Below are 26,121 nucleotides of genomic sequence, written 5' to 3' on the forward strand. Positions count from 1 at the left end.
TTCCCTTCCCTTCCCTTCCCTTCCCTTCCCTTCCCTTCCCTTCCCTTCCCTTCCTTCCACCAAACTCTGTCAACTACCACCAGATATTTATTCACTGATACTTAGAAGAAATCATATCTCTTAATCAAAAGAAGGAAAAATAGCTTTCTTGGGTCTTGTAGCCAGAGATGTGGCTGGGTGGGACAGGATTAGACATTAAACTCTTTATCAGTGATAAATGTAGACTTTCTATCTCTGCCTATCTGTGGTCCTTCTGTGCCTCACCCCTACCCCATCTCCTGCTCCAGGGGTCTAAAGCTGTGACCATCTTACTCCCTTGCTCCATAGGAGCTGGAGTTTGGTGAGCAGCTGTCACTGGATGGCAGCAGATCCTGCAGTGTGGGGACCATGAAGGGCTCAGTTAGAACTTGGGGTGGGGGTTCTCTTATGACCACTGACTGCTCATGGGATTATGCCCACCATCCGAAAGCATAGATTATCATTGTGTTAATCAGCAAATGTTGAAGCCAGTGTTATTAGATCAGAGTGAGGTATGATGGACTATGTTCTATATTATATCCTATATTATCTTAGTTTCAGACATTTTCCCCTTTATAAACTAATGGCTTTCTTTGAGTATCAACATCGACAAACCCAGGAAGCCTTTAGTTAGGGTGCTAAGGGTACACCACTTGATATTTAAGGTGGTCGCGTCCACTGGCCTTTACTTTTGTCAATAAGAACAAATTATTCATTTTTTATAATTTTAATTTTTAGATGTGCTTGGTGTTCTAGATAATATTTATGAAATTATGTTTTTGTGCTAGGTTCTTAACAAGTATGTTCTAACCTGAATGATTTTAAATGATTTCTCTTGATTTCAGTTCATCACCTTTCATAGTGAAGGAGACATAGGCTTTTATAAGAGTTATTAATATTTGGGAAAAATGAATATGTATAATATTTGGAGTGTCCAGATTTCTGCATTTTCTTACTTTTATATTTAGCTTATATCTCCAAAATAAAAAAAAGTAACCAAATCAAGCACAAAATTCTATGTATTTTGAGCAATGTCTGCTCAGAAACTTATTATCCAGCTACTTCTAATAACTTTAACCACTTGAAACACAGTCATCAACCAGGACGTCCACAGTTAAGACTGCTGATTCTCTGAAACAGGTTTTGTCAATTAAGGGGCTAAGATCTGTGTACTTTACTACTATGGAAGGAGACCTTGGGTCTTCACTCAGAATTTATTCACTTGATTTTTGCATATGATCGTAAACCGTAATTGTCTGATTATCCAGGTTAAAAGCTGTTTGGAAGCTGTCATTTAGGAAACAGAGAACAACAAATATAGGAACAACAACTTAGAAGGAGCTCTGTTCAGATAGGAAGACAGGAAACAGAAAAATAACCATTCTTTTCAGTGCTGTGTTGCAGTGTTTATGAAGAAAATTCAGGTTACGGTCTATATATTTTGCCTCAAAAGGCACAGAAGTATGTAATATTTTTAAGAGAGTCTTTTAAGATAAATATTGTTTAATTAAACTGAGTTTTATAACGTAAAGCACTTTACTTCCTACATTATCACGTGCAGAACATGGCACTTGGATTATTCCATATGGACAGTGTCAGTACATTCACACGTTGTTCCAGAAAGCTCAGCGTTAACATATCTTAGCACAGTGCTTCTCAAACTCTTCTAACCCAGATCCCTTGTTCCAAAGAAATTTTGACTCACAATCCTGATATGCGTAACAAAGACGGGAAGGGGTATTCTGGTTTCTGTGGGTGCACAAAGGTTTCTGAGCCTACTTGGCGGCCTCCTTCCCATCATCTCAGGGACTTTGTAGGACTTAACACAGAGTATAATGCCAGGCACAAAGTCAGACCAGGACAGGAGGTTACTGGTAGGCAGGAGGCTTTCAGGCATCCTTCAATCACAGCCCCTAAGGAGCTGCATAACTCCGGTGGTGTTACTTTGCGTGTCTGCAGCGTCCTCTACTAGGGCTTTTGTGGATAATGAGTAGACTGGTATCAACCGTAGCTTCCTCGGCATCACTGGATAAATAGAGTGTCACTTTGATTAGCAACGTGACTCAAGTACCCCATGCATTGTCTGCAGGTCACACTAAAGCGGTGATCTGCACCAGGCTATCCATGGGAAACAGGAGGGCAACAGTAATTTGCTTAAGGGCATTCTATGAAAACGTGCAAGATAGAATTTTATGATTATCATTTTGGTTGTTGCTGCTGCTGCTGCTGCTGTTACTACCTCACATGTCCTTCTTATTCCTGTTGTTTCTCCCCCTTTCCTTCTCCTCTTTCTCTTCTTTTCTTGTTAATATAGTAGAAGACCAAGGCACTTTGCAGTAGTTGAGCTAGATGCTTTGGTCTCCCTTATCCTTTGTGATATGCAGAACGAGCCGTCAACCTTACTTAATGTGCTAGACCATGTTCTTTCTTCAGGAAGAGGAAATCCAAGAGTAACTAAGGTGTCTGCAGGCAAAGTAAATAAACCACAGTCAGTGGATCCTTCCCACAGGTCTCCTTACTGCAGTAGTGCAGGTTTAGGTGCTTTGTTGGTGGCTCATACCGCTGTGTAAATACCCCATGTTGACAGAGTGAAGTCATCAAAGACACAGGAGACTGTCGTTTCTTTCCGGATTCTGTCCCTTCCAAGGTGGTTGTTCACAGCTCTTTCAGTCTCCTCTGGCAACAGCAATACCCTATTTCTTACTGCCTACCTGCTACAACTGGCTCCAAAGTTGTCCCTCTGCAGGGGAAGGGAGCCAGCATTCTCTACAAGTGTCTTCCTTAAGAACAGGGACTCGGGCTCTGTCACATTTGGATGCTTTGATAGATTATTGGGCAGATTGGCGTTGTTATAATAAGTTGCTTTTTGTGCTCAAAGAGAAAAGAATTATTCACACAGACCCTTCTACTCTGTCCTCTGCCAAGAGCTCTAAGCAGTGCTAGCTTAGATCCTACATGATACCAGCAGTAATGGAATCTGAATTCCACCCATTCATCCCTCTCCCGGCAGCATATTTTTTATTGTTAGAGAAAAGATAAATGTTAAAGTATTTTTATTGTCAATTTAAACTAATACCGACAGAGAGGCTAAATTGTGTAACATTTAGAAGCATGAGCTCTGGATCCAGACTGCCTGGCCCTGCTGTCCCCTAGTTAGATGACCTTGGGTAGGTTACTTCCTGTGCCTTAGTTTTCTCATCTGTGAAATGGGGACGACAACAATAATACCTGTTTCATATTGTAGTAAAGGTTAAGTGAATGATTACCTTTGTAGTGCTTGTAAGAGCAAGTGCCATATTCCTATTAGCTGCTCTTGCTGTGTTTGCCAATATTATTATTGTATCCTTGTTGTAAAAACTTGATTTGTCTTCATTTTCTGAGGATTTGGGTAGAGATCCAAGGAGCTTAGTGAAGATTTATCCCTAGGATAGGGTCCTAAAGTAACTGGCCCCTTTGAAAAGTAGACTCTTCAGCAGGAGGGAAAGAATGCTTGTTTTGAACTTAGACCTGCATTTGGATGTTGGCTCTGCCCCTTAACCACTTGCATAAAAATGTAAAAATATATTTAAAGATAGAGGATAATAATGTCTACATTGTTACGTCATGACACTTGGAAATAATAGAATAAAGAGCTTAGTTCTTTTTATGTGCCCAATATTTATAGCAGCTATTATTATTATACTTTGAAGAGACAATCTAGGCCACCTTAGGTCATGGGGATGTGGAGTTACTTGGTGAGTGAAAAGACTATTGATGAGGTTTGTCATATAATTTAATGTTTAAGATGAAGTTTTAAATTTGCTTACCAATAGAAATAATTGCAGTGTTTGCTTTATTTGTGTATACCCTTTCTAATACCAGGGTGATCTTCAGAACAGGCTATTAACATTTCTTTCTTGTATTTTGAATTGAATGTTGTAGAAATCCGCTCTCAGGAGGAAGTGTGCAGTCTGTAAAATCGTGGTCCACACTGCCTGCATTGAGCAGCTAGAAAAGGTAAGAGAGTGCCACCTGCTGCACTTTTATGACATTACAAGTGTTTAGTTTGTAAAGATCAGGTGTCAATTCCTGCTTCTCACCTTTTGAAAACAATGCCCTTTAAAAAGCTGAAAGCCCAACATTATTACCAGATTATTAATGGAAATACAATGTCTGAGAGTCATTCAACCTCTTGTTTCCTGGAGTATAATTTTCTATAATTTGATGTTAGATAAACATAGAGGGCAAAGCCTGGTCTACACTAATTCTCTTCCTACACATCTTTGTTCAGACTTTGTTTTTCACACATAGGCTCTTCCATAAGATACTTTCTCGAGAATGAAAAATTCAGTAAGCTCTATGGACGTGCCATTCAGATATATCTGACCTATGTGAATTTACTTGTTCCCAAGGCAGGTGCAAGTATCTCCTGAGCTACCGTGTGCAAATGCATTGAAATGATTTAGTCTCCTGGGACGCTCATTCAGTTTCACTGACACAGTATCAATTGCTGCCACCTGGTATCTTGTGACAATGACTGCTAATATTTGATCTTAATATTCTCTTTCCTGTCCCCTCACACCATATATTTACATCCTCTTTCATTCCTGTGCTCCATTCATTTTATGAAGTAGTTAAGGAAGATGTAAATGCGCCCAGTGGGAGACCTCCCCAACTAAAGGAAAGGCAGTGCTGCGGAGTCTTTTTATAAAGGATAATTTTGTGTGTGTGTTGGAGTGATCATCATAACATTAAAAATTTGTCCGGTTTGTATTTTCTTCTTTAAAAATCTGAAACCCAACCGGACACTTTCTTTTGCCACAGATCTTTCCTCTGACTCTTGCTTATCTCATTTTTTCCACATTTGTGGTTTACAAATACTGTGGGGTTTTTTTTATTATTAAATGATAGCTGTATACATTAATGCAAACATGGGGTACAGTGTAGTGTTTTCATATACAATTTGAAATATTTTCATCAAACTGGTTAACATAGACTTTGTGTCATTTACTTAGTTATTGTGTTAAAACATTTATCCTCTAGTTCTAGAAAAGTTCACTTGTACCCTTGTTAGACAGACCATATAGGTGATCACAAATACTGTGTTTTAAAGATACTTCGATTTCATCAGTGAGAATGAAGCCATGGGTTGGAAACACAAATCACTCGAGATTTCTGTAGATTGTCTAATGTGAGGATTTCCAAGGGGCAAGACAGTATTAATTATTCCTTATTCTTTGGTAGTTTTATTTGTAGTCTCCACATCTGTCATTTTCTTTAAGGTAACTCAATCTTGCTTAATGCTTATACCTAATATACGTTTCTTTTTAAATGACAGATTAATTTCAGATGTAAACCAACCTTTAGAGAAGGAGGCTCAAGATCACCAAGAGAAGTGAGTATTTCTGAGCTGTTTCAAATGCGACCTTTGATTTCTCATTGATTCATTAGATGCATAGATATTCACCAGACATTAGAAAATAAATCCTATCTCTCTCCATTCCACACTATTGTTAATACATCAATCAATACAACCAATAAAATCTCCAAGTATCTTCAGCATGTGCTCACTGCGCTTTATTCTTCTGCAATGTATTGAAGAGATAAAGTCCTACTGAATGAACTAGAGAGTGGGGGGCGGGTGGTGACAGAAGTTCTTGTGGGTGTCAGCTGGGCAGGGGCAGCATAATGACCTGGTATTTGTCTGAACACTGAAGTCAGACTGTCTACTTTCAAAACCAGTCATGACGCTGTGTGATCTTAGGCACCTCATCTAATCTTTCTGAGTCTCAGTGTTTGAATTTAAGTAAATCAATCAATCAAACCTAAGACAGAACTCCATCCAAAAACCAGTCCCTGACCTTACAATCTGCTCATGAAGATACACAGGTGAGTAAGAAATCCGGATTTTAGTGGTAAGTGAAGGTGTAAAGGTGAAGGCGGCCCTTAGATATATTGGTTTGTCCAACTTTTATTTAGCAGAGACACCAAGCACAGTGCTGAGAAAAGTTAGAGAAAGTGAGCCAGGTTCTCAAGTCACCTGTGTTACTGGGGACAGTCTCATACGTCATGTTCTAGTCATTCTAACCTGTTCTTATCTGATTCCTACTCTATCCACTTACTGGAATTGCTTTTATCAGTGTCACCTATGGTCTTGCTCATGGGCAAATCTATAAGGGATTTATTTTTCTGTCCTTTTTTTATTAGTCTCTCAAAAATATTCAAAATATTACATATTCTTTTCTTCAGGGTATGTTCTCTTCTCTCAACTCTTTTCCTTCATCAGGTAGCCCTTTCTGCCGTCTTTGGCTGGCCGCTGCCCCAACCTCTGATGTCCCTGAGGGCTTAGTCCTTGTTTGTGTCTCTTCTTTTTGTCCACTCCCGTCAGAAGAGCTCAGCCAGACTCCTGTCTGTAAATACCACCTGCAGGCTGATAGCTCCCAGATTTATGTTCCCAGTCTATACTTTTTGAAGTCCCATTTGACATATCCATTGAGGAAGTCACAGACTTTTCAAATATAGTGCATCAAAACCCGAACTATTTCCATCACCATAAAAACAGCTTCTCATCCCAATTCTTTTCCACCTCAGGAAATGAGATGACTGTTGATCTAGCTCCTCAGTTGAAAAAACCAGGAGAGAGATCACACTGATTACTTATCTCATGTTCTCCTCACGTCTAATTCATTTGCCAGGCCTCTGAATTTAATTCATAAAGTAGATTTCTGATCTACTTATGTGTCCCGGCACCTTGGACTGAGGTGCTGTGCCCTCTCCCCTTTGACTGCTGCAGGAGCGTCTCTGTAATCCCTCACTTTCCCCTTCCATCCACTCTTGATTTAAGGTAACGGTCTTTTAAAAGGAAGATTAGAGGACATCGTTTTTTAGCTTAAAATTCTCCAAAGGTTTCCACAGCTCTTAGAGCAAAACCAAGTCCTTTGTCTTTGCATGGAAGGGCCTGTGTCACCTGCCCCTGACTGCCTCACCAGCCCTATCAGGCTGTCACCTGGACTTTCTTTCAGGACTGAAGGTGCATGCCAAGATGGTCCCCAGTTTTGGATGTTTGCATATTTTATTGCTGTGTTCCAAGTCTGTTTGCATGACTACCTGTTTCTCCTAGGTAGGCCTCCACTCAGGTTCCCTCCCTCAGAGCTTGTCCTGGTCAGTTCAGGCTGTCCCACTACATACCACAGACTGGGTGGCTTAGAAGCAGCAGACACTTAGTTCTCACTGTGGTGGAGGCTGGAAGTCCAAGGTCAGGTGCCAGCAACCCCCAGCTCCAGTGAGGGCTCCTTCGGGCTGCAGGCTGCCACCTTCCCCCTGTATCTTCACAGGGAGGAAAGAGGGCAAGAGAGCTCTTGGGACCTAACTGTTATACCTCCCAAAGGCCCCACCTCCTCACACCATCACATTGGGGGTTACAGCTTCAACAGAGGAATTTTGCAGAGACATGAACATCAGTCCTTTGCAGAGGTCTTCCCTGATGACCACCTTTACATAGGTGACACTTTATTCTTTCTCAAAGCCCCTTGTTCCACCCCTTCAGAGCATTGTGTGTGTCATGATTCTGCACACGTTACTGTTTGCTGTCTCACAGTCTTCCTCATTTAGTGTAAGCTTTAGGAGGTCACTTGTGAAATTTGTCCTAAACCCTTTGTGACAAAACATAGAGTATGTGACCAGTGAATGTGCATTTATATATTTCCTCCCCAATATTTACGAACTCTTGGTCTAAAGGACATTTTTAAAAATTTCAGGTTACTGTAAGGCTACATACTGTTAGTTACTTTGTCTGTGTGTACTAGGAAAGGCCTGAGTTGTATCTAAGTCCTTTACGTAGGAGGTGTGCCATATATCCCTACATCGTACCTGTCAGGTAGGAGCTCAGAGAGCCCCTGCCCCCTCTCTCCACTTGAATTAAATTGTGTTTTTCCCTCATGTGGGCCTGTAGTTATTCATCTACTAGTTTCAAATTAGTATTGAGCACAGAGGATACAGGTTTTTCCGTTCTTGAGATACTTTACTAAGGAGAATGTTCTTCAGTGCCATCCAGGTAAACACAAAAGATATAAGGGCTCAGTGTCCATAGGTGAGTGGGTAGGGTGCTGGCAACATGCACCGGGGCTGGTGAGTTCAAACCCAGCCAGGGCCTGCTAAACAACAATGAAACATGTTTCTGTTAAACGTGTTCTGTTATTGTGGTGGGCACCTTTAGTTCCAGCTACTGGGAGGCTGAGGCAAGAGAATTGCTTAAGCCCAAGAGTTTGAGGTTGCTGTGAGTTGTGATGCCATAGTACTCTACCGAGGGTGACATACCAAAACTCTGTTTCAAAAAAAAAAAAAGGAACATCTCCATCTTCTTTTATGGCTGAATAAATGGACATTTTGAAGATGAAACTTATGACAGACTGGCTATCTTCTATTTGAGATTCTTAATTAGGAGTAAAGAATTCTTATTACTTCTAATTTAGGTAGTTTACTTAATGTAAACAGAAGAATATTTGCTTTAGAATTAGTTTGATCTGTCTCAGCAGCCATAGCACAGTGGTTATGGCACCAGCCACACACACAAAGGGTGGCGGGTTCAAACCCAGCCCGAGCCAAATAAACAACTGCAACAAAACATAGCAAGGCATTGTGGTGGGTGCCTGTAGTCCCAGCTACTTGGGAGGCTGAAGCAAGAGAATCACTTAAGCCCAGGAGTTTGAGGTTGCTGTGAGCTGTGATGTCACAGCACGCTACCCAGGGGGACACAGTGAGACTCTATCTCAAAAAAAAAAAAGAATTACTTTGATCTGGGTTCAAATTATATGTTTGCTTCTTCTCCACAAGGTGGTAAGAATCTCCAGAGCAAGGACTGCCAGTCCCTGTGCCTGCTATTGGACAGTGCCCAGCAGATGGCAATTTCTCAATAAATGTTTGTTGGGCTCCTCTTAGTTGAGTCTTCTTGGACCTCCATTTTCTTAGTCAAGAGCTAAATGATTAGATTATGATTTCAAACTCTCTATGAATAAAATTTTGAATTGAATTGCCTGTTTTAAAATAACTGAGCAATTATATTACATGTTTCTGTTAATAATACTGAATATAGGCCTCAAAATAACATATTGCCAATATTTTAACACCTGGAAATAGTACCAGTTTCTGGTAACTTTCGTTACCCAGTACTTGACACTATATATGAATAATTCAGAAATTATCAATGAGCAGTAAAAGGATTTGAAAGTATTAGAGGCCTTGCTTTGCTGTCTTAAGGACATTTGCATTTACAGTGGACAGTTCCTGAGTCTAATGTCAGCCCAACAATCTAGGAGACACATAAATAATGGTTGAAAGAAAATAGTGTGAAAAATTATAGTGCTTTGGAAATAAGAATTAAAAAACAGTAATAATTCCTTGATAGTTTTTTTCTTATTTATGATGGCAATAAATGATGACCCACAGATGGTACCTACCTGGATTGTCAAAGAAATTAGGTGGAGAATTCCATTCAATTCAAAACACAATTTATTGGATGTTGGCTTTGTTCAAACTCTGTTTAAGCAGAAGTAGAATAAATTTATATTAGGCCTAAGCAGAATTCTGAGTAGAGGGACCCTGGATATCTCCAATCCTAAGGCCGTGTGCAGGTTGGAGACGGTCACTCAGTTTCCTTCGTAATGGTGATTTTGTGTAAGTTACTTAATCAGGGCTGTAGCTTCCTATTTATTTTTTAGAAAAGAAAATATCAAAAGTATTTTACAACTTGTATAGTCATCCATAGTAATATTTAATACAAATTCTAAAATATTTTTTTCTATTCCCTAAATGAACTAAACTACATGGTATTATAAATCTGCTTACCAAACAGTAAGTACTTCCTGTGGTTTCAGTCATCTGAGGTCAACCACAGTTCAAAAATATTAAATGGAAATTTCCATAAATAAATAGTTGATAAATTTTAAATTGCACACTCTTATAAGTAGACTGATGAAATCTTATGCTGGCCTGTTGGTCCCCCCTGGGATGTGAACCACCCCTTTTTCCAGCACATTCATGTTGTAGATGCCACCTGTTCCTTGGTGACTTAGTAATTCTCTCAGGTACAGATTTTAAAGAACATACTATGTGTAAAGCTCAGTACTACAGGCAGTCCCTGAGTTATAAACATCTGACTTACATACAACTCACACTTACAAATAAAGGCTATTATGGGTAATAGGGAAATGTACCTGTTTCCACTTACATACACACTCAGCTTAAGAACAAACTTACAGAATCCATCTAGTTTGTAACTTGGGGCCTGCTTGTACTTTGGTTTCAGTCATTTCCAATGACTTGGAGGGCTTGGAACATATCCCCGGTGAACAGGGAAAGACTACTGTATGTTGCAGTGTGAATGATTGAGTCAGCCTTATAATTTCTAAATAATTGTTGATTTTGCAAATTGTTGATTTCATCTTTTGAATAGACCTGTCACTTGCTAAATGATCCCATGAGTCAGCCGTGATTTCACATAGGTAATTGCATCAAATTCTTTCAGCATGTTTCTCCTTAAATTGGTAGTCATTAGGTGACTTATAATCTCAGTAAGTACAAAATTTCTCTTAACATCAATGATATTGTTCATTTCCCCTCAGCTTCTGCTAAACTAACAGCAATTATATTAATTTTTCTCTCTCCTTTATAATACTGTGTGACATTTTTATATATTCAATATTGCCACTACTGACTGTCACTGGAATCATTTATTCATGTGTCATATTGAAGTAACTTGAGCCTAATTTTCCAGAGCAGAAGAGAGGCACAGCAACACAGTAGGAGCCCATACTCTGCTGCCAGCCGGTGAGGGTTCAAACATTCACCTTGATCTTTAAGTTTCGAGTAAGATCTCTCTGCTTTAGTGTCCTCATCTGTAAAATGAGGATGATTCACATCCACCCCCTGATAATGTGCCCTGCGGTAGTGTGAATGGGATTCTCCTGCAGTTGGCCAATGTCTCCAGTCCTCCCTGACCCTCATCCTTAGGTAGGCAGTGGGCTAATGTTCTTCTCTGTCACTTGAGCAGGTGGGGGCTGGAGGCATCAGCAGTAGCCTCAGCTGCCAAGTGGAGAGGTGGACGGTCTCGTATCTTCATCCTCAGTAGAGTTTTTACACTGAACTGTTGGGATGGACACTGATAACAGGGCAGGGTCCCAGAACTGTTGTCATTGTCTTATAAAAGCCAGAGCCAACCAGAGGAACCATCACTGTCCATATTGATTTTTTTTCTATTCATGTCATTTCATATTGATTTTTAAGATTACATAGATAAGCACTCCTAAGTGTGTTCAGCAGTTCTTTGGGAGAGCCAATAGCGCTGCCTAGGTAACATGATTTGTTTAATAAAAACAAAAAGCTCATTGGAACAAGATTCTGGAGACCTATCGCACCAGAAATTAGCATTCCAATTCCTTAATAATTAGGAGGTGGAAATAGTCTCCAGTGTTGAGTGGGTGTGTTGGGCTAGGGTTAGGGTTAGGGTTGGGTGGTTCTGTGGCAGCAGAGGAGAGGCCAGGGAGATGGCAGGGACACTAAACTGCAATGTACCCACCCACATAGAAATATTTCAGTATTTTAATACTTCATGGGACTTCACTGATACATTCCAAATAAACAGCATCTCTATTCATGAAAATTCTCATGACGATTAAAAGAATGATTACTTGTAAAATATTACTTGTAATATTTTTTTAAACACAGATAGTACTCAATAAGTGTTAGCCATTTTTATTAGCTTCTTTCTGAGCACAATATAAGATTGTGTCTTTGTTTTATTAAACCATAGTAGTGGGAAAGCAAGACAAAAATTAGACTAATTTGCAGGATCATTATGCTTCTTTATATCTTATTATAGTTAAATGACCACTCTTCCTCCAGGGTCTTTGTTTGGCTTTAGTTTAAATTGACTTGACATTATTAAGAGAAATAGAGGTGGCATTTTGGTAGTGATAACACTAATGCTTCTTAGTGGTATTCTTGTCACTTTGAATTTCATGTCTCCATGTAACATTTTCTTTTCCTCCTCAACACTGATCTGTTTTCTCTGTACTGAGAAGAGTGCCTCTTGGCATGTCGTAGGCACTTTGTAAATATTTGTTGAGTGACTGAATACACATATGAAATGGCCTTTCAAAGGGAAAATATGGATTATGCCTAGATCCTGCTATGGACATGTCATTAATAGTATCAGATAAAGTGTGTTTTCTCAGAAGAGAGCAAGAGAAAAAAAATGAGGAAGTATTTTGAGTATACTGGTCTACGAGGAAGGAGTTGTTTGTAAGTGGTCTGGGTTTGCCTGCATTGTGAGTCCTCATACACACATGAGGATACAGCGTCCTCATGATGTATCCTGAGCACTAGTGGTGAATGGCGCTACTGGGCTGTCTGGCCCAGGAGTGCATGTCTGCTTGGGAGGAAAAGGACTTTCTGTATTTCCTGCATTCCAGACAAGAATAGACCTCAAATGCTGATCTAGTTCAAGGTGCCCAAGGACAGCCTGGAACATGGTCTCACTGCAAAAGCATCACTGATGAGCCCTTGTCCCTTGACTCTGACATCTCTTTTATGTAGCTTTTCCCTTGCTTCACTTTATCTGGTGAAAAATCCCCACGTCTGTGTCCTGGATTGGGAGGTCTATTTTTATCTGAGAATTTGATTTCTTTAAGTTCTCCAGCTAGGTTTAGTGCAGTGCTTGCCTGCCACAGACAGAACACTAAATACTTATTTGTTAAATTAAACTGGATATTATTGTTTCAGCTTCTCTCCTTCACTTTTTCCACTTCTTTTTGCACATTTCTTGTACCTGCCTCAGTTACCTCCTGGCTCAAGGTCCTCTGGCGTGTTTACAATTCTGCACTGTGTTTGATGAGTTAGAAAGCAGAGTACTGGCAAATGGGCACGGCCACTTGCCGCTAGGAAGACACAGAGGGGAGGGCACGATGCGAGGGATCTACAACTGTAAAAGATTCCTGGGAATAGAGAATTAACGTCATTTGTCCAAGTGGGTTCATGTTTTATTATTAGACAAGTGATACCTTCATGTTTTTGGTTTTGTGCTTATGTGGGTTTAAATTGTGGCTTATATAAGTCTATAGTCTTCAAATGTTACAAATGAATTTGGAGAATAACAAATTAAAACACATTTTTTGAATTTCGTTTCCCCACAGAATTTTGTGCGTCATCACTGGGTGCACAGGCGCCGGCAGGAGGGGAAATGTAAGCAGTGTGGTAAGGTAAGAGCCCAGCCACCTCTGGCCACCCTGGGAAGCACGTCAGGCCTTCTAAAGCCCCTGAGGTCCAGAGTCCTGTCCCCAAATCTAGGGTTCAGCATGTTATTCTCTTTCTGAGGGATCTTACTTCCCCAGACCCCTTGGCTCAGGTGGTATTTTAGTTGTTCTAGAACTCACTGCAGGAGGCAATAGTCTTAATGAAAGGATTTATCACATTTTAAGAGAGATTCATGCATTTTCATAGTGAATTTCATTGATTGTTGATTTTTGAAAACATAAGTTTTCTGATTCTGTTGAGAACTACTGGCCTGTCATACTGATTTGATTGTAGCAGGTAATCAATGGAATGCTGAACAAACTGCTTTTGCTGATAACATAGCTATGGTTGAGCACAGCTGTTTAGAAGAACACAGGCAGCAGCTAGAAATATGTTGCTATCTTGGGACATTATCCAGTTCCTGGGAAGAGAAATCCTCTTTGAGGTCATCGATATCGACCTCCCTGTCACTGTGAATGGTTACAGACACCCCATGATGCAATGACTCTTGGAAAAGTGAGGCCAGGCAAATGGTGGGGGTGTTATGGATGTCTGTTGTTAAACTCCATAGATTCCATACGATTCAGATCTGTGATATTTGGGCGATAGCTTTTTCCAATGTGCAAAGATCTACTTCAGGGATGCCAGGCTCCCCTGGGACAGTTAAACTGATTGGGACTCCTGGAGACCCCAACCTGGGATGACGTCCAACAGGGGAGATGCCGCTGGCGAAAACATGAGACTTTCTCACAAACTTAGTACATAAAGGCCTGAGAGCCTGAGGAGGCATACACTGTCCTTCTTGCCTATTGACAGCTCAAGACAGTGGAGCCCTGGTCCTGCTTCTTAGTTTTTTTTGTTGGCTACAGCAACAGGGTAAACATGCAGCTCAAGACAGTGCAGCCCTGGTCTCAGGGTTTTTTTTATTGGGTACAGAGTAAATGTGCAAGAATGCATGTTACTGCCTGCCTTCCACAGTAAATCACACTATAAAGATTTTTTTAAATGACATTAACAGTAAGCTGATAGGTATTAGTAAAGGGGCAGTTGTGATTTGGTGGAGAGAAAGATAATTTGGGAGAATAGTTTCCTTATCAATTAATTATCAATTTGTTTATTTATTCATGTGATTCCTTTGTGTCAATTGCTGGTGTGAGCTGACCATTACAGCATTTCTGACAATAAAGTGATGCAAGGAAATAGGGGCTGCCCTGAGGTGGGTAGCAGAGGGAGAAAGAGACTTGGAAAAATTTTATTAATTGTGATATTTTTCCCAGTGCCTGGAAAGAAAATATCATGCTGGAGCCATTGGTTATGAGGTTCTTCTCTGGAAGGGTACACACTTTAGCCTCAAGGGCATGGTCCCCCATTATTATTGCATTATCTCCTGTTCAACCAGTGGCTCTCAATTGGTTCCATTTTTACTGTACAGAGAATGGAAAAAACAGGTTGAAAGAGGGATGAAGTAAAAATAAGTAGACAAGGAGGAAAGGGAAGTGAGAAGATTCTTACCAGCCACTTTACACAGCTGGGGGCAAGGAAAGTCACACTTCTACTCTCAAACAACCTTTCTTTGTTCAGTCTATCCACCTCTGTCTTCTGTGGTGTTGCTTTGGGATGTGTGGATTTTCTCTTACTTTGTAGATTGTGGACTACCTGTGATTTTCCCTGGGGTGGGGGTATGCATGTAAGAGAGACGAGATAAAATTGGCAGGTGCAGCCAAATTGGGGTCAGAGATGTGAAGAGTAGGAAGAATTTGTATGAACAGTTTCTTCCCTTTGGAAAAATATCTTCACAGGAACCTAAGTGGCACCCCCGCAACAATTCAAACCATAAAGGAGTTGGAAAATCAACAAACATCATATGTTTTGGAATAAGTGTTCCCTAGTGACACGTTGCATTCCCTCTTCTGGTCTCATATGGGCATGGTCAGCTTCAACACTGGACTAAAGGAAAGTTAATATCTCTATGCTGCTTTACAGGTTAAGTGATTGAAAATTCACTCCAAACCTTGAAGCTATACATAACTTTCATTAGCAGAGTTGTACAGTATTATATATTCATAGACTTTATCTAATCCTTCCCCACCATACCTTCCACACACAAATTATTCCAGAATTTACTCATTAGGCTGGAGTTAAAAGTAATCATGTCCCTTGACAGAACTTTTTTTTTTGTTCCCCAAAATGGTGATTTGCAAACTGGGATTTTTCGAGAGTGTTTATGGTTAAGGAGTGTTTGTGGTTTCAATTTCTATGTTTAAAATAAACAATAAAATAAATATTTGGACTAATTTTCTCATGAGCTGGCTGAGCGTGTGTGGCATCTAACAAACATCAGATGAGGCACTCATGAGTCAGTCTCTCGGTTCCTCTAACACCAGCGGAATACCTCCAGCTGCCAAGTTTATGACCATTTGGCAGTTTTATGTTTTTGTCACTCACAGTCCTATATTATGTCAGAGTCAGAGTCCAGGCAGGAAAGAAATAAATATTCACACTCAAATTATGTACTCTGATGAGAGATTAATAAAGAGAATATTTAAAATGTGTGAGCACAGGGTAGGGAGCTCATGGGATTGTGAAGAACATGAGACTTGAAATGGGAGGAAGCCATGGCCAACCCAGGTTGGAAGAGGCAGAGGGGTGATCAGGACCCCTTGGTAGGAGCTGCAACCTTTCGTTACAAGACCAAGATAGCCATTCTGAGGCAACCTACCAGCCAGAAATAAATATTCCAGTTTCACTTAACTTTAGACCCTAGTGGCCAAACTAAAAGAAACCAGAACACAAGGGATTCTTTGAAATAATCTATAAAAGCCCACTCTTTGCAATAGGAATTGGATAGAGGAAGATGGAAAGTAAGAAGCTGATGGGATCGATCTACCACATACTGTTTAATGCTAACCTGTGTTGAGTCAATGGTTAGAGGCAAAAACTGGAGATACTGACTCTGCAAATGTGTCACTGACTGATCTTCACTAAGTCTTCACATTGCATTTCTTCAAACAAACAAAATTTATCAAATCCCAAGTTGTCCATCGTACTTTTAAAAATCAATGTGATAATAAAAAGTATAATAATGATTATGACTAATTGACCCTTCATTTTCTAAGGCAACCAAGCTTCTAAATCTAGCAATATGGTGATTGTGGAAATACATTTGTAAATTACAACTTGAAAGCTTATCTTTTATTTCTTCAGTTAGAAACATACGTAAAAGATAAAAACAAATCAGCTAACTTTTTGAAACTCGAAATACAAAAATTTTAAGCCTCAAATTTTGAAAGCAGTTTTTAATGCAGTACAGATTGAGTCTTTTTTAGTCAAAATCCTTGGGACCATAAGAGTTTCAGACTTGAATATTTTTTAGATTTTGGAATATTTGCATATACATTGTAAGATACCTTGGGGATGGTACCCAAGTCTAAACTTGAAATTCATTTATGTGTTACATGCACCTTATACATATAGCCTCAAGGTAATTTTATACAATATTTCAAGTACCTTTGAGTGTGAAAAATATTTAACTCTGACTCATCACATGAAGTCAAATAGGGAATTTTACACTTGTGGCATCATGCTAGCACTCACAAAGTTTTTCATTTTGGAGCACTTTGGATTTTCAAATTAGGGATGTTCAACCTGTAATACATAGTTCAACTTTGGTCTACATTTTTGACATTTTTTATTTCTCTGCAAAACATGACATGCCATATCATTAATGTATATTTTCTTATATATTAGTTTAAGTAAATTAAACATCATGGAACATTTTTTAAATTTAAAAAGTCTTTATTTATAGTGAATATCATTAAAAACTCATGAAAAATGAACTTACAGTGCAATGGATAAAATATGCACATCAAAAAATATGCGCTTAATAGCGTTTGTAAAGAAAAATGTCAAAATGATTAAAAATACACCATGAGGGTTCAGTTTGGATGTTATATGGATAGTGAAAGGGTTTACAAGGTGTAAAGATAATGGAAAATGCTACCCTGGGACTTTGGGGAATGATCACTCATCAGCTGAACATGTGTGCGTCCCTGTGCTTCCCTCCTTTCCAAATTGGCTTTGTTTAGTCAGGTTATGAGGAAAAAACGTATTTCACACTCTTTGCCCTGGGAATAAAAACATAGGAGTTCAGACATTTGGAATATTGATGTCAGAAAAAAAATAAAAAGCCTTACAATCTAGACAGAGATACGCACTCTGAATATTAGCTGAGACGTGAAAAATCAGGGTCCTCCTGGTTAATAATTGTAGCTTTTATTCTCTATGAGACAGAATTAATTCAAATGCACATCCACAAAATCGATTAAACAAGTGAGGTAAGTCTCAAAGTACACCCGAGTCAGGAAAGTCTCTTTAGTTACTCTGGCGAGGGTCTAGTACACAGGTGTAATAATTCCAAATTCTTTATCCATTTCAGTGGGCTAAAAGCAGTTGTGGTAAAGTACAGTGTTCTATTTTGATATCTACCAGGCAAGTGCTAATGTTGGAAGGAGATTTTTCCCTTTACGTGGAAAATGGTTCCTTTTTCATGGTCCTCTTTCACGAAAGGACAGGTGTACGATCACATTATCAGATCCAAACCACTATTTTAGCTCAGGATTTCCAAGACACAGACTCTGAGACTGAGATTTGTATGCTGGAAGTTTGATGAGAGATGAGATTTGTATGCTGGAAGTTTGATGAGAGATCTCAGGATGGTGATCTAAGGGAGTGAAGGTGCTAGGACTGGGTAGAAGTGTGGTTGAACCACAGTGTGGCCACAACAGAGGCCTCAGCCTCTGTATCCTCAGCCTCAGATCTGCACTTTAGAGCTGTCCTGCCTTGGCCCATCACTAGGTGAGAGCTCTTCTTGGCTGAGGTGACTCTATACGCTTAGAGTAATTACTGAAGATGGAAGAGTGGCTTCTTTGAGAACCACCAGCCTCCAACATTAGTGACTGGGCTAGTTTTACTGGGGATTGGACCTGGTGCAGGGCTGTTTCCTGCTCTGAGCCCTACTCTAAGCTGGCAGCCTTTAATGTTATTCAATAAATGGATTAGGGTAGTTCTCCTTAGTGTGGGATTTCCTGCCTCCAGAACCCAGAAAAGCCTATCAAGTGTTGTGCCTCATTCTTAGTGGTAGAAATTGTGAAATAGAATTATTTGTTCTGAAGATTGGGCAGGATGTTCTGGCATGCCTTAGACTGACCCCTGAACCTTAGGAACTTCACTGAAGGTGAGACCTCTGGATCTTCACAGGGCTTGTCTTCCCACCTGTGTCTCACCACGACCTGGGAGGCACCTGGCCCTGCATGCGCATTCCCTTAGACACAATATTGTTGATATGTGCACCAAGTGATGCTCTGCAGAGTGTTCTTGTGGTTCAGCTCCCTTTGCAGTGCATTTGTACAATGTTCAGGAGAATTAAAGGCCCCAGAAAGATTCTGTAGAGATACACTGTTAACTGTAAGCAAAGGCAAGCAGTTTTGGCTTTCAGAGAGGGACAGAAAAGAATTAATTTGGTAAATCATTGGCCACCCATGTGCCATATGTTCAAGACTGGAAGATCTCAAATTTGGCACAAAAGGGGGCAATTAGAGCCCACTGGGTTGAATTTGTGGTAGTTCAGCATCATTCTCCACTGTCTGTCTGATTTTGTAGTATCTCAACTAGTGACTTAATGGAGATATGTTGGGGTCACCGCCTTCCTCTGGCCTCCTTTAGTCTTTTAAAAAATGCATATATATACACACACACACATATGTGTATATATATATATATATATATATATACATGCACATATATATATATAATGGTATTTTTTATTTGGCTTTTTGATAATTATTTCTGGGCAAAGATCATTATTTTCTCATTTCAATAGATTTAGGGGTTATAAGTGTTTTTTGTTGCATGGATGGATTATATAATGCTTAAGTGAGGGCTTTCAATGTACCCAGAATCACTATACCCAGAATATGGTATATTATACCCAGTAGGTAATTTGTCATCCCTGAGCTCCCTCATCATTCTCCCCCTTCTTGATTTCCAATGTCCATTACATGACTTTGTGAGCTTTATCTCCCACTTAAAAGTGAGAGCTTGTGGTATTGTTTTTTCATTGCTGAGATACTACACTTAGGATAATGGTCTCTACTTCCATCCAGGTTGCTGCAAAAGACATCATTTAATTCCATTTTATAGCTGAGTATAATGCCATGGGGGTGTGTGTATACACATACATCCATACATATACTCATACACTGCATTTTCTTTGTTTACTCATCAGCTGATGGGCACTTAGGTTGATTCCATATCTTTGCAATTGTGAATTGTGCTTCAAACAAACACTAAAGTACAGATGTCTTTCTGATATGACTTCTTTTCCTTTGGGTAGATCCCCAGTAGTGAGATTGCTGGATTGCACCATAGATCTACTTATAGTTCTTTGAAGAATCTCTGTACTATTTTATATTCCCACCAAAAGCATGTAAACATTGCCTTTCTGCCTCATCTGCACCAACATCTAGTGTCTTTTCACTTATTAGTAATGGCCATTCTGACAGTGTTGCTGGACCAAGGTGTCACTCTTCCTGTCACCCAAGCCCATCAACATAGAAGTGGATGAGAGATTCACAGTTTCACTTTTATTTATAGGAAAGCCAACAATTCTGGAGAACAGTGAGGATGTCCTGAGAGCTGTCCTGCCCTTCTGTTTCCTATTGTTACTTTTGCATTCTCACAGTAAAAATATATAAATAAATATTATTACTCATCATAATATAGGCTAAACAGATTTTTATACATAGGTTACAAAGGTATACAATATCCCCTAATCATATAGTGTTTATATCTTTAAAGTATTCTTATTTTAGAGTGAATTTATAGCTAGTCAGTACTTTACTAAGTGCATGACTAAGTGTACTTCATCCACTGGGCCCTTGATGGGACCATGGTCTTTGGAGGATCCAGTTTCTTAACTTTATCTATACAGAAGGCCTTGTATGTGAATAAACAGCTCCACATGGCAACATACAGTCTCATCCTGCCCCTCCAGGCCTGGCCAGCAGTGTCCTGTATGTAAAGATTATTTAGGGCAATAATGGCCACCATCAACAGGGGTAGGATGGTATCTCACCGTGGTTTTAACTTGTATTTCCCTGATGATCAGTGATGTTGAGACTTTTTAAAAATATAGTTGTTGGTCAGTTGTCTATTCTTGTGAAGAACATCTGCTTGTGCCTTTTGTCTCCCCTTTGATGGGGTTATTTGTTCCTTTTTGATTTATATGAGTTTTTCATAGATGGTTCCTTTAGTCTTGGGTGGCACTTAAACAGATAATTTTTAGAAACATAAACACAATATCATTCTCATAACTTTGAAAATTAATAATGCTATGATCTAATGCCCATTACTTCTGAGAATATGACTTGATTTTGTGTTAGAAATGGCTAGAAAGGTTTGAGGGTTTCCCTTGGGCTTCCTCTCTATGTTAGCTCTTAAACAGTAGGCTAAGAAACCAGTGTTGAGGTTCTGTCAATTTCCAAGTATGTTCACCAGCTTTATGCAATTGAGGACCAGGAAAATTAACCCTGATGGTCAGTGAAGTCAGTAGCCTCTAAAAATCAGCCCGATTCAGAACTCCGTTTTCTTAGCTGGGTCCCATACATTCTTACTCTAATAGAGGACTGTGATGCCACTTTGTTCCCAGGGTATACGTGACAACTTGAACACTTGTCCAGAGGTTTTTAAAACATGTGGGCATTTCTCAATCATCAGTGTACAGCCACCCAAGTAAGTGAGTGTAGGTACTTTTACTGGTAGAGACTGGGGAAATGTTGCTGTGGTGTTGCAAGATTCTTCTCCTGGCAACTTGCCTCCTCCAGCAAGTGGGTTCTATCTTTGGAAACTGGCTTTGGCTGAGAAACAGGGCAAAAGTATGACTTCTTATTGGAGCATCTGCCCTCCTCTCTCTTGGTCATCTATTTTTTGTTTCTCTATTTCCTTTGGTTGCACCAATTGAGCAGTACTCAGAACTTCTTTTATCTGATAATCTATCTTGCTTCTTGGGATATCATGCTATGTTAATCATTTCTATGGCTCTCTAGGTCAAGCTCCCTTGGCTGCAGCATCAATCTTATAATAAGTGTGTTTACCTTGCTTTAATGTCAAATATTGTCATGTGGTTCATGCTCATTCCCTACCATCAGGGTAACCTACAGAGGGCAGCCACCTCTGGACTTCTCAACAGTGATAGTTCCATTCTTCACTAGCAGATTTCTTTTTGCTTTGGTAAGTGGAGGGTCCTTTGGGCCTCTTGCAGATCACACTCAATTGATGGGCTTTTCAGCTCTATCTCATATAGCAAATCTAGCATGCTTTTTTTCTGAGATTTTGTTTGCTGCTTCCTCAGTCACAGGAGTGCAGATATTTCTACTTCACTTAATGTGGATCCTTACATTTCTTTCCTTACATTTTCAAAAGCCATCCTTGTATTAGCATCATCTACTAGGATTCTTGATACTGTGTTAAACCTCTATTATAGATGAGTGTTCTTACAATGAGAAACTCTCCTTTATCCAGCTCTAGATTCTATCCCAGTTTTTCCTGGCCCCACTCTCCAACACACACTCCCTGTCCTGCTAGTGCATACTGGTTGGGTCCTGTAGCTGACTCTTTTGAGATGTAGTTTTTCCTCTCTCAGTGGCCTCTTCCCCTTCTCTGACAAGGCACATGGCTATGAAAAGACTATTAGGCCATTGGTGATCCTACTGGGAAGAGTGGATGCAGTAGTAAAACCCCAAATGTGAATTTACAACTAAGTTTAGATAGTAGACTCCTTTTTCCCTCTAAGAAATACTTTACATGCTGACATCATGTTGAAGTAAATTCATAACACCAGTAAGGGCACACTCTGAATAATTTTTTCAAGTTTCAAAGTCTCTTTTTGTTTTTCAGTTTTCTGGCAGCTAGTGTGGCAAAATTGCTTAATTTTTCACAAAAAGAAGTGTTATAGACAGTGCTACCACCAGAAGAGCATTTTCCTCAATCAGTTGATTAAGGGTACAGAAGATAGTCATTTATTTTTGGTAATGTCATGCAATCACCAAGTTATATATTAAATGGCTCCACTGAAGAGATCTCATGATTTGTATTTGGTAACTATGTTAATATCAATCTTATCTTTTAAAAAAATTGTACTATTTTGACTAGTCTTGGTTTTTTCTTAAGAAAAACATGCTTGGTGAATATTATTAGCATTAAAATGATAATTTTTATTGGTAAGTTTGTTTATTGTGACTCAGTTAGAGGCAGAACTTAATTTTCATTATGAACAATTGTAATTATAGCTAGTTGCATGAGTTAGTATTTTAAGAAAATATACATGACTTGGCAATTATGATTTGAGCTACAATGAACAATTTGGTGCAAATATCTTTGTTGCAAAGTGATTTTTGGTCTTTTAGATATATACTTAGTAGGAAAATTGCAGGATCAAACACAGAAGGTCTACTTTTAGATCCCTGAATGTTCTCCAAACTTCTTTCCAAAAGAAACGTACTAGCTACATTCCCACCAGCAGTGCAGAAGTGTTCCCTTTTCTCCACATCCACACCAACATCTGTAGTTTTGGGATTTTGTGATGAGGCCTGCTCTTTTTTTTTTTTTAAGATGAATTTTCTTATTTTATGTTTTTTTGGTTTTTTTGAGACAGAGTCTCACTCTGTTGCCCTCAGTGGTGTGTTGTGGCATCATAGCTCACAGCAACCTCAAACTCTTGGGCTTAAGTGATTATCTTGCCTCACCTCACAAGAGGCTGGGAGCACAGGTGCCCACTACAGGTGCCCACCACAGTGCCTGGCTATTTTTTTGTTACATTTGTTTAGTTGGTCTGGGCCAGGTTCGAACCTGCTACCGTTGGTGTATGTGGCTGGCACTGTAGCCACTGTGCTACGGGCTCTAAGCCTGCTATGGCCTACTCTTACTGGAGTTAGATGATATCTCAGAGTAGTTTTGGTTTGCATCAAAACATGAAACTATAAAAATTCTTGGAGAGAGTGCAGGGGAATTGGAGAAGAGGGGGTTGTGTGATAGAGGGAGGGTTAATGGTGGGACCACACCTATGGAGCATATTGCAAGGGTATGGATCAAGTCCATCAAGTATAGAACACAAATGTCTTAACACAGTGATTAAGTAAATGAGGTGAAAGCTATGTTGATTAGTTGGATGTAAGCACTCTAATTTGTACAAAAAATCAACACATTGAATCCCACAAAGGCATACATGTATTCATGATCTATGTATATATAACTTAATAAAAATAAAAGAATGGTAAAAAAAAAATAAGAAAATACACATAAGGAATCTTCCTGCTATTCTGGGACAAAATGTAAACCCAATGGCTAAATTTGTGTACAATTTTGTCCTTACTGAATGTAACACTATCTGTATAAAACATTTTTGTGCTAGAATCAGAATGCTCATAAAAACATGGAATATAAATATCATAGCTAAAAAGAGTTAATACATAAATTAAAATATAAACCAATAGCCATTGTTGTAGGTATTTGCCTTAATTCTAAGGTCTTGGGTTTTGCTGTCTGCTTCCATGAAGTCAGCTCCTAGAAAATGAAAACTCCTAGAAATCATGTCTTAGTCTTTCTGGGCAGTCTGACACATTTGTGATAATGGTGTTAACTTGTACTGAAAAGCTGTGCCCTAAATTTTTTGTTTCTTTTCCCTAGAAGACTGAATGCATAATGTGTAAATGGTAGCAGGAGGCTTCAGATAAATGAATAGAAAAAGAAGAAACCATCTGAGGACAGTAAGACTGATTGGCTCTGATTAACATATTGTTAATAGTCAACAGCATTAGAATGGAGAAAAGGGAAATGCTGCATTGGAGAATCATAAAATGTCAATTTGGGGCAGATGTCAGGGATTCCCCTAGAGCAAGAGTGTATTATGGACAATAAAGAACTGACAAATTTTCAGAGCCTTTAATTAGTGTCATAACGTGTGTTGTAATTAAACCAAGAGATAAGAATTTAGACTTTCCAAAGATAGTGTTAATAAGGTAACTTTGTAGAGTTACATAATTTGCACCATCGTCAGAAGATATAAAGACTTTGCTTACTATAATTCAATTTATAAAGACATTGTTTATTATAATCCAATTTATATGGATTTTTGAAAATATTAAAAGTTTATAATAATTTTAGCTTAAGACCATTAAAATAAGTGCAGGAAATTTAGGAAGATTAGATTAAATTTTCTATTAGCAAACAAATCCTAGTTTTTCAAAAACTTGGTAGACTATTATGCCAGGATTTTTACACTGTGATGAAACTAAGGAAAAGGCATATTATCAAGATAGCCTAATTTCTGAGGATTCACATTGGCAGGCAAGGGTACACATATCAGTGGAAAACTGGTCTGAAAAATTCGTCATGGGAAAAAAAGCTAATGATTTTTATGTACTAGTGGGTTGGGCCATAGTGCTTTTTTGCTAATGAAAGATTAAAGCCTGCACTTGAGTTAAGACAGAAATAGTTTATAAGTCAGTAGATAGTCGGTTAAAATAAATGCCACTATTTTATTGATCAGAATAGAGTTTTCAGTTAGGTTGGTGTGGTCTGTACCTGGGTCCACTGAAGGGCTTAGTTATGAGCTTTGGTGGTGGGAGGCTCAAATGTTACGGTTGTTTCAGTGGGTTGGAAGTGGTTGTGTTGAAACACCACAATCAACTCAGATCTTCCAGCAAAGTCAAAGTGGAATAATTTCTATTAGCATTAGTGAGTACCAAATCCCATGGAATATGTATATAGGAGTGGTCTAACAGTTTTATTTTAAAATTTTAAAATTTTGATATTATTTTCCTAGAAATTATGAACATGGCATTGAATTAAATTTATGATAAACATTTCAGAGTTGAAATAAAAACGTGTAAAGTGCATATTCTTTTCAAAAAGCATAGAGACTATTTGCACAAACATGTTTGCAGTTCTCTGTTTTAGGGCAATTATCAAGGGTGGCAAATTGAGTTAGTCTTGTTTTATACTTCCCATGGGTGTAATATTTTATGAGCCATGGACATGCTAGTGGATATAGAGAGGCTTGTTTTGTTGTTTAAACTTTTGGAGACAAGAGAAGTATCAACTCTTTCATTGGCTGAAATCAATTCAAACATTAAAATAAATTCAAGTCATTTTAAGTAAAGCCCTTTTTTCCTAGTTTCAGCCAAGGCTGTAAAACTGAGTGCCATTTGGTACATGCCCTAGATTGCAGAGGAAATCAGAAGGCAATGAAGCTTTAGTGGCTCAAAATAAACATTGTTTAAACTTCATTCCAAAGCCTCCATTTGATTGAAAAAGCCCAAAGAACAAAAGAAAGAAAAAAAAAAGAAATGACCTTATATCCCTCAATGTTTTGGTATTTTTAATTCCGAAGTCAGTTGGATTCAAAGCATCTGGCCTCACCCCCCTACATTCCTCTTTGATAATGTCGAGCAAAATAGCCCTTCAAAATCATAGAGTCAGTTAAAATTCAGTCAGGGCATCTGTTTGGTACCATAATAGCAGATTCGGGCCAGTATTTGAAAGTGGGTAATTTGGAATCTGGTTCATTTTGCCATGCTGAGAACCTGGCCAGAATCTTCTCACAGCAGGTGGTCTGGGGAACTGGGCCTCTGAAGGCGCTGGTGTGGTTCTATTTATGTCTCTATGTTAGATGATGATCCTGAAGCCAGGGTTGCTGTGACTCTGCCAGACTGGAATCCAAAACAAAGCACCGAGCCAGCTGATTACCACCAGGCTCATTTCCAAGGGACCTGACACAGTTCT

At 39.1% G+C, this 26,121-nt stretch overlaps 1 protein-coding gene across 1 annotated transcript in view; it reads left to right on the forward strand.

The window, feature by feature from the left end:
- DGKI (diacylglycerol kinase iota) overlaps nt 1–26,121 on the forward strand; it is a 419,366-nt gene that overhangs the window by 163,403 nt on the left and 229,842 nt on the right. The window contains exons 4-6 of the mRNA XM_023514207.1: nt 3,940–4,014; nt 5,336–5,392; nt 13,185–13,250. Of these exons, the coding sequence (XP_023369975.1) occupies nt 3,940–4,014; nt 5,336–5,392; nt 13,185–13,250 (198 nt within the window). The remainder of the gene's footprint in view (nt 1–3,939; nt 4,015–5,335; nt 5,393–13,184; nt 13,251–26,121) is intronic.

Source organism: Otolemur garnettii, unplaced genomic scaffold (genome assembly GCF_000181295.1).
Source record: "Otolemur garnettii isolate 467f Iridium unplaced genomic scaffold, OtoGar3 scaffold00049, whole genome shotgun sequence".
In the NCBI taxonomy this organism is placed as follows: Eukaryota; Metazoa; Chordata; class Mammalia; order Primates; family Galagidae; genus Otolemur; species Otolemur garnettii.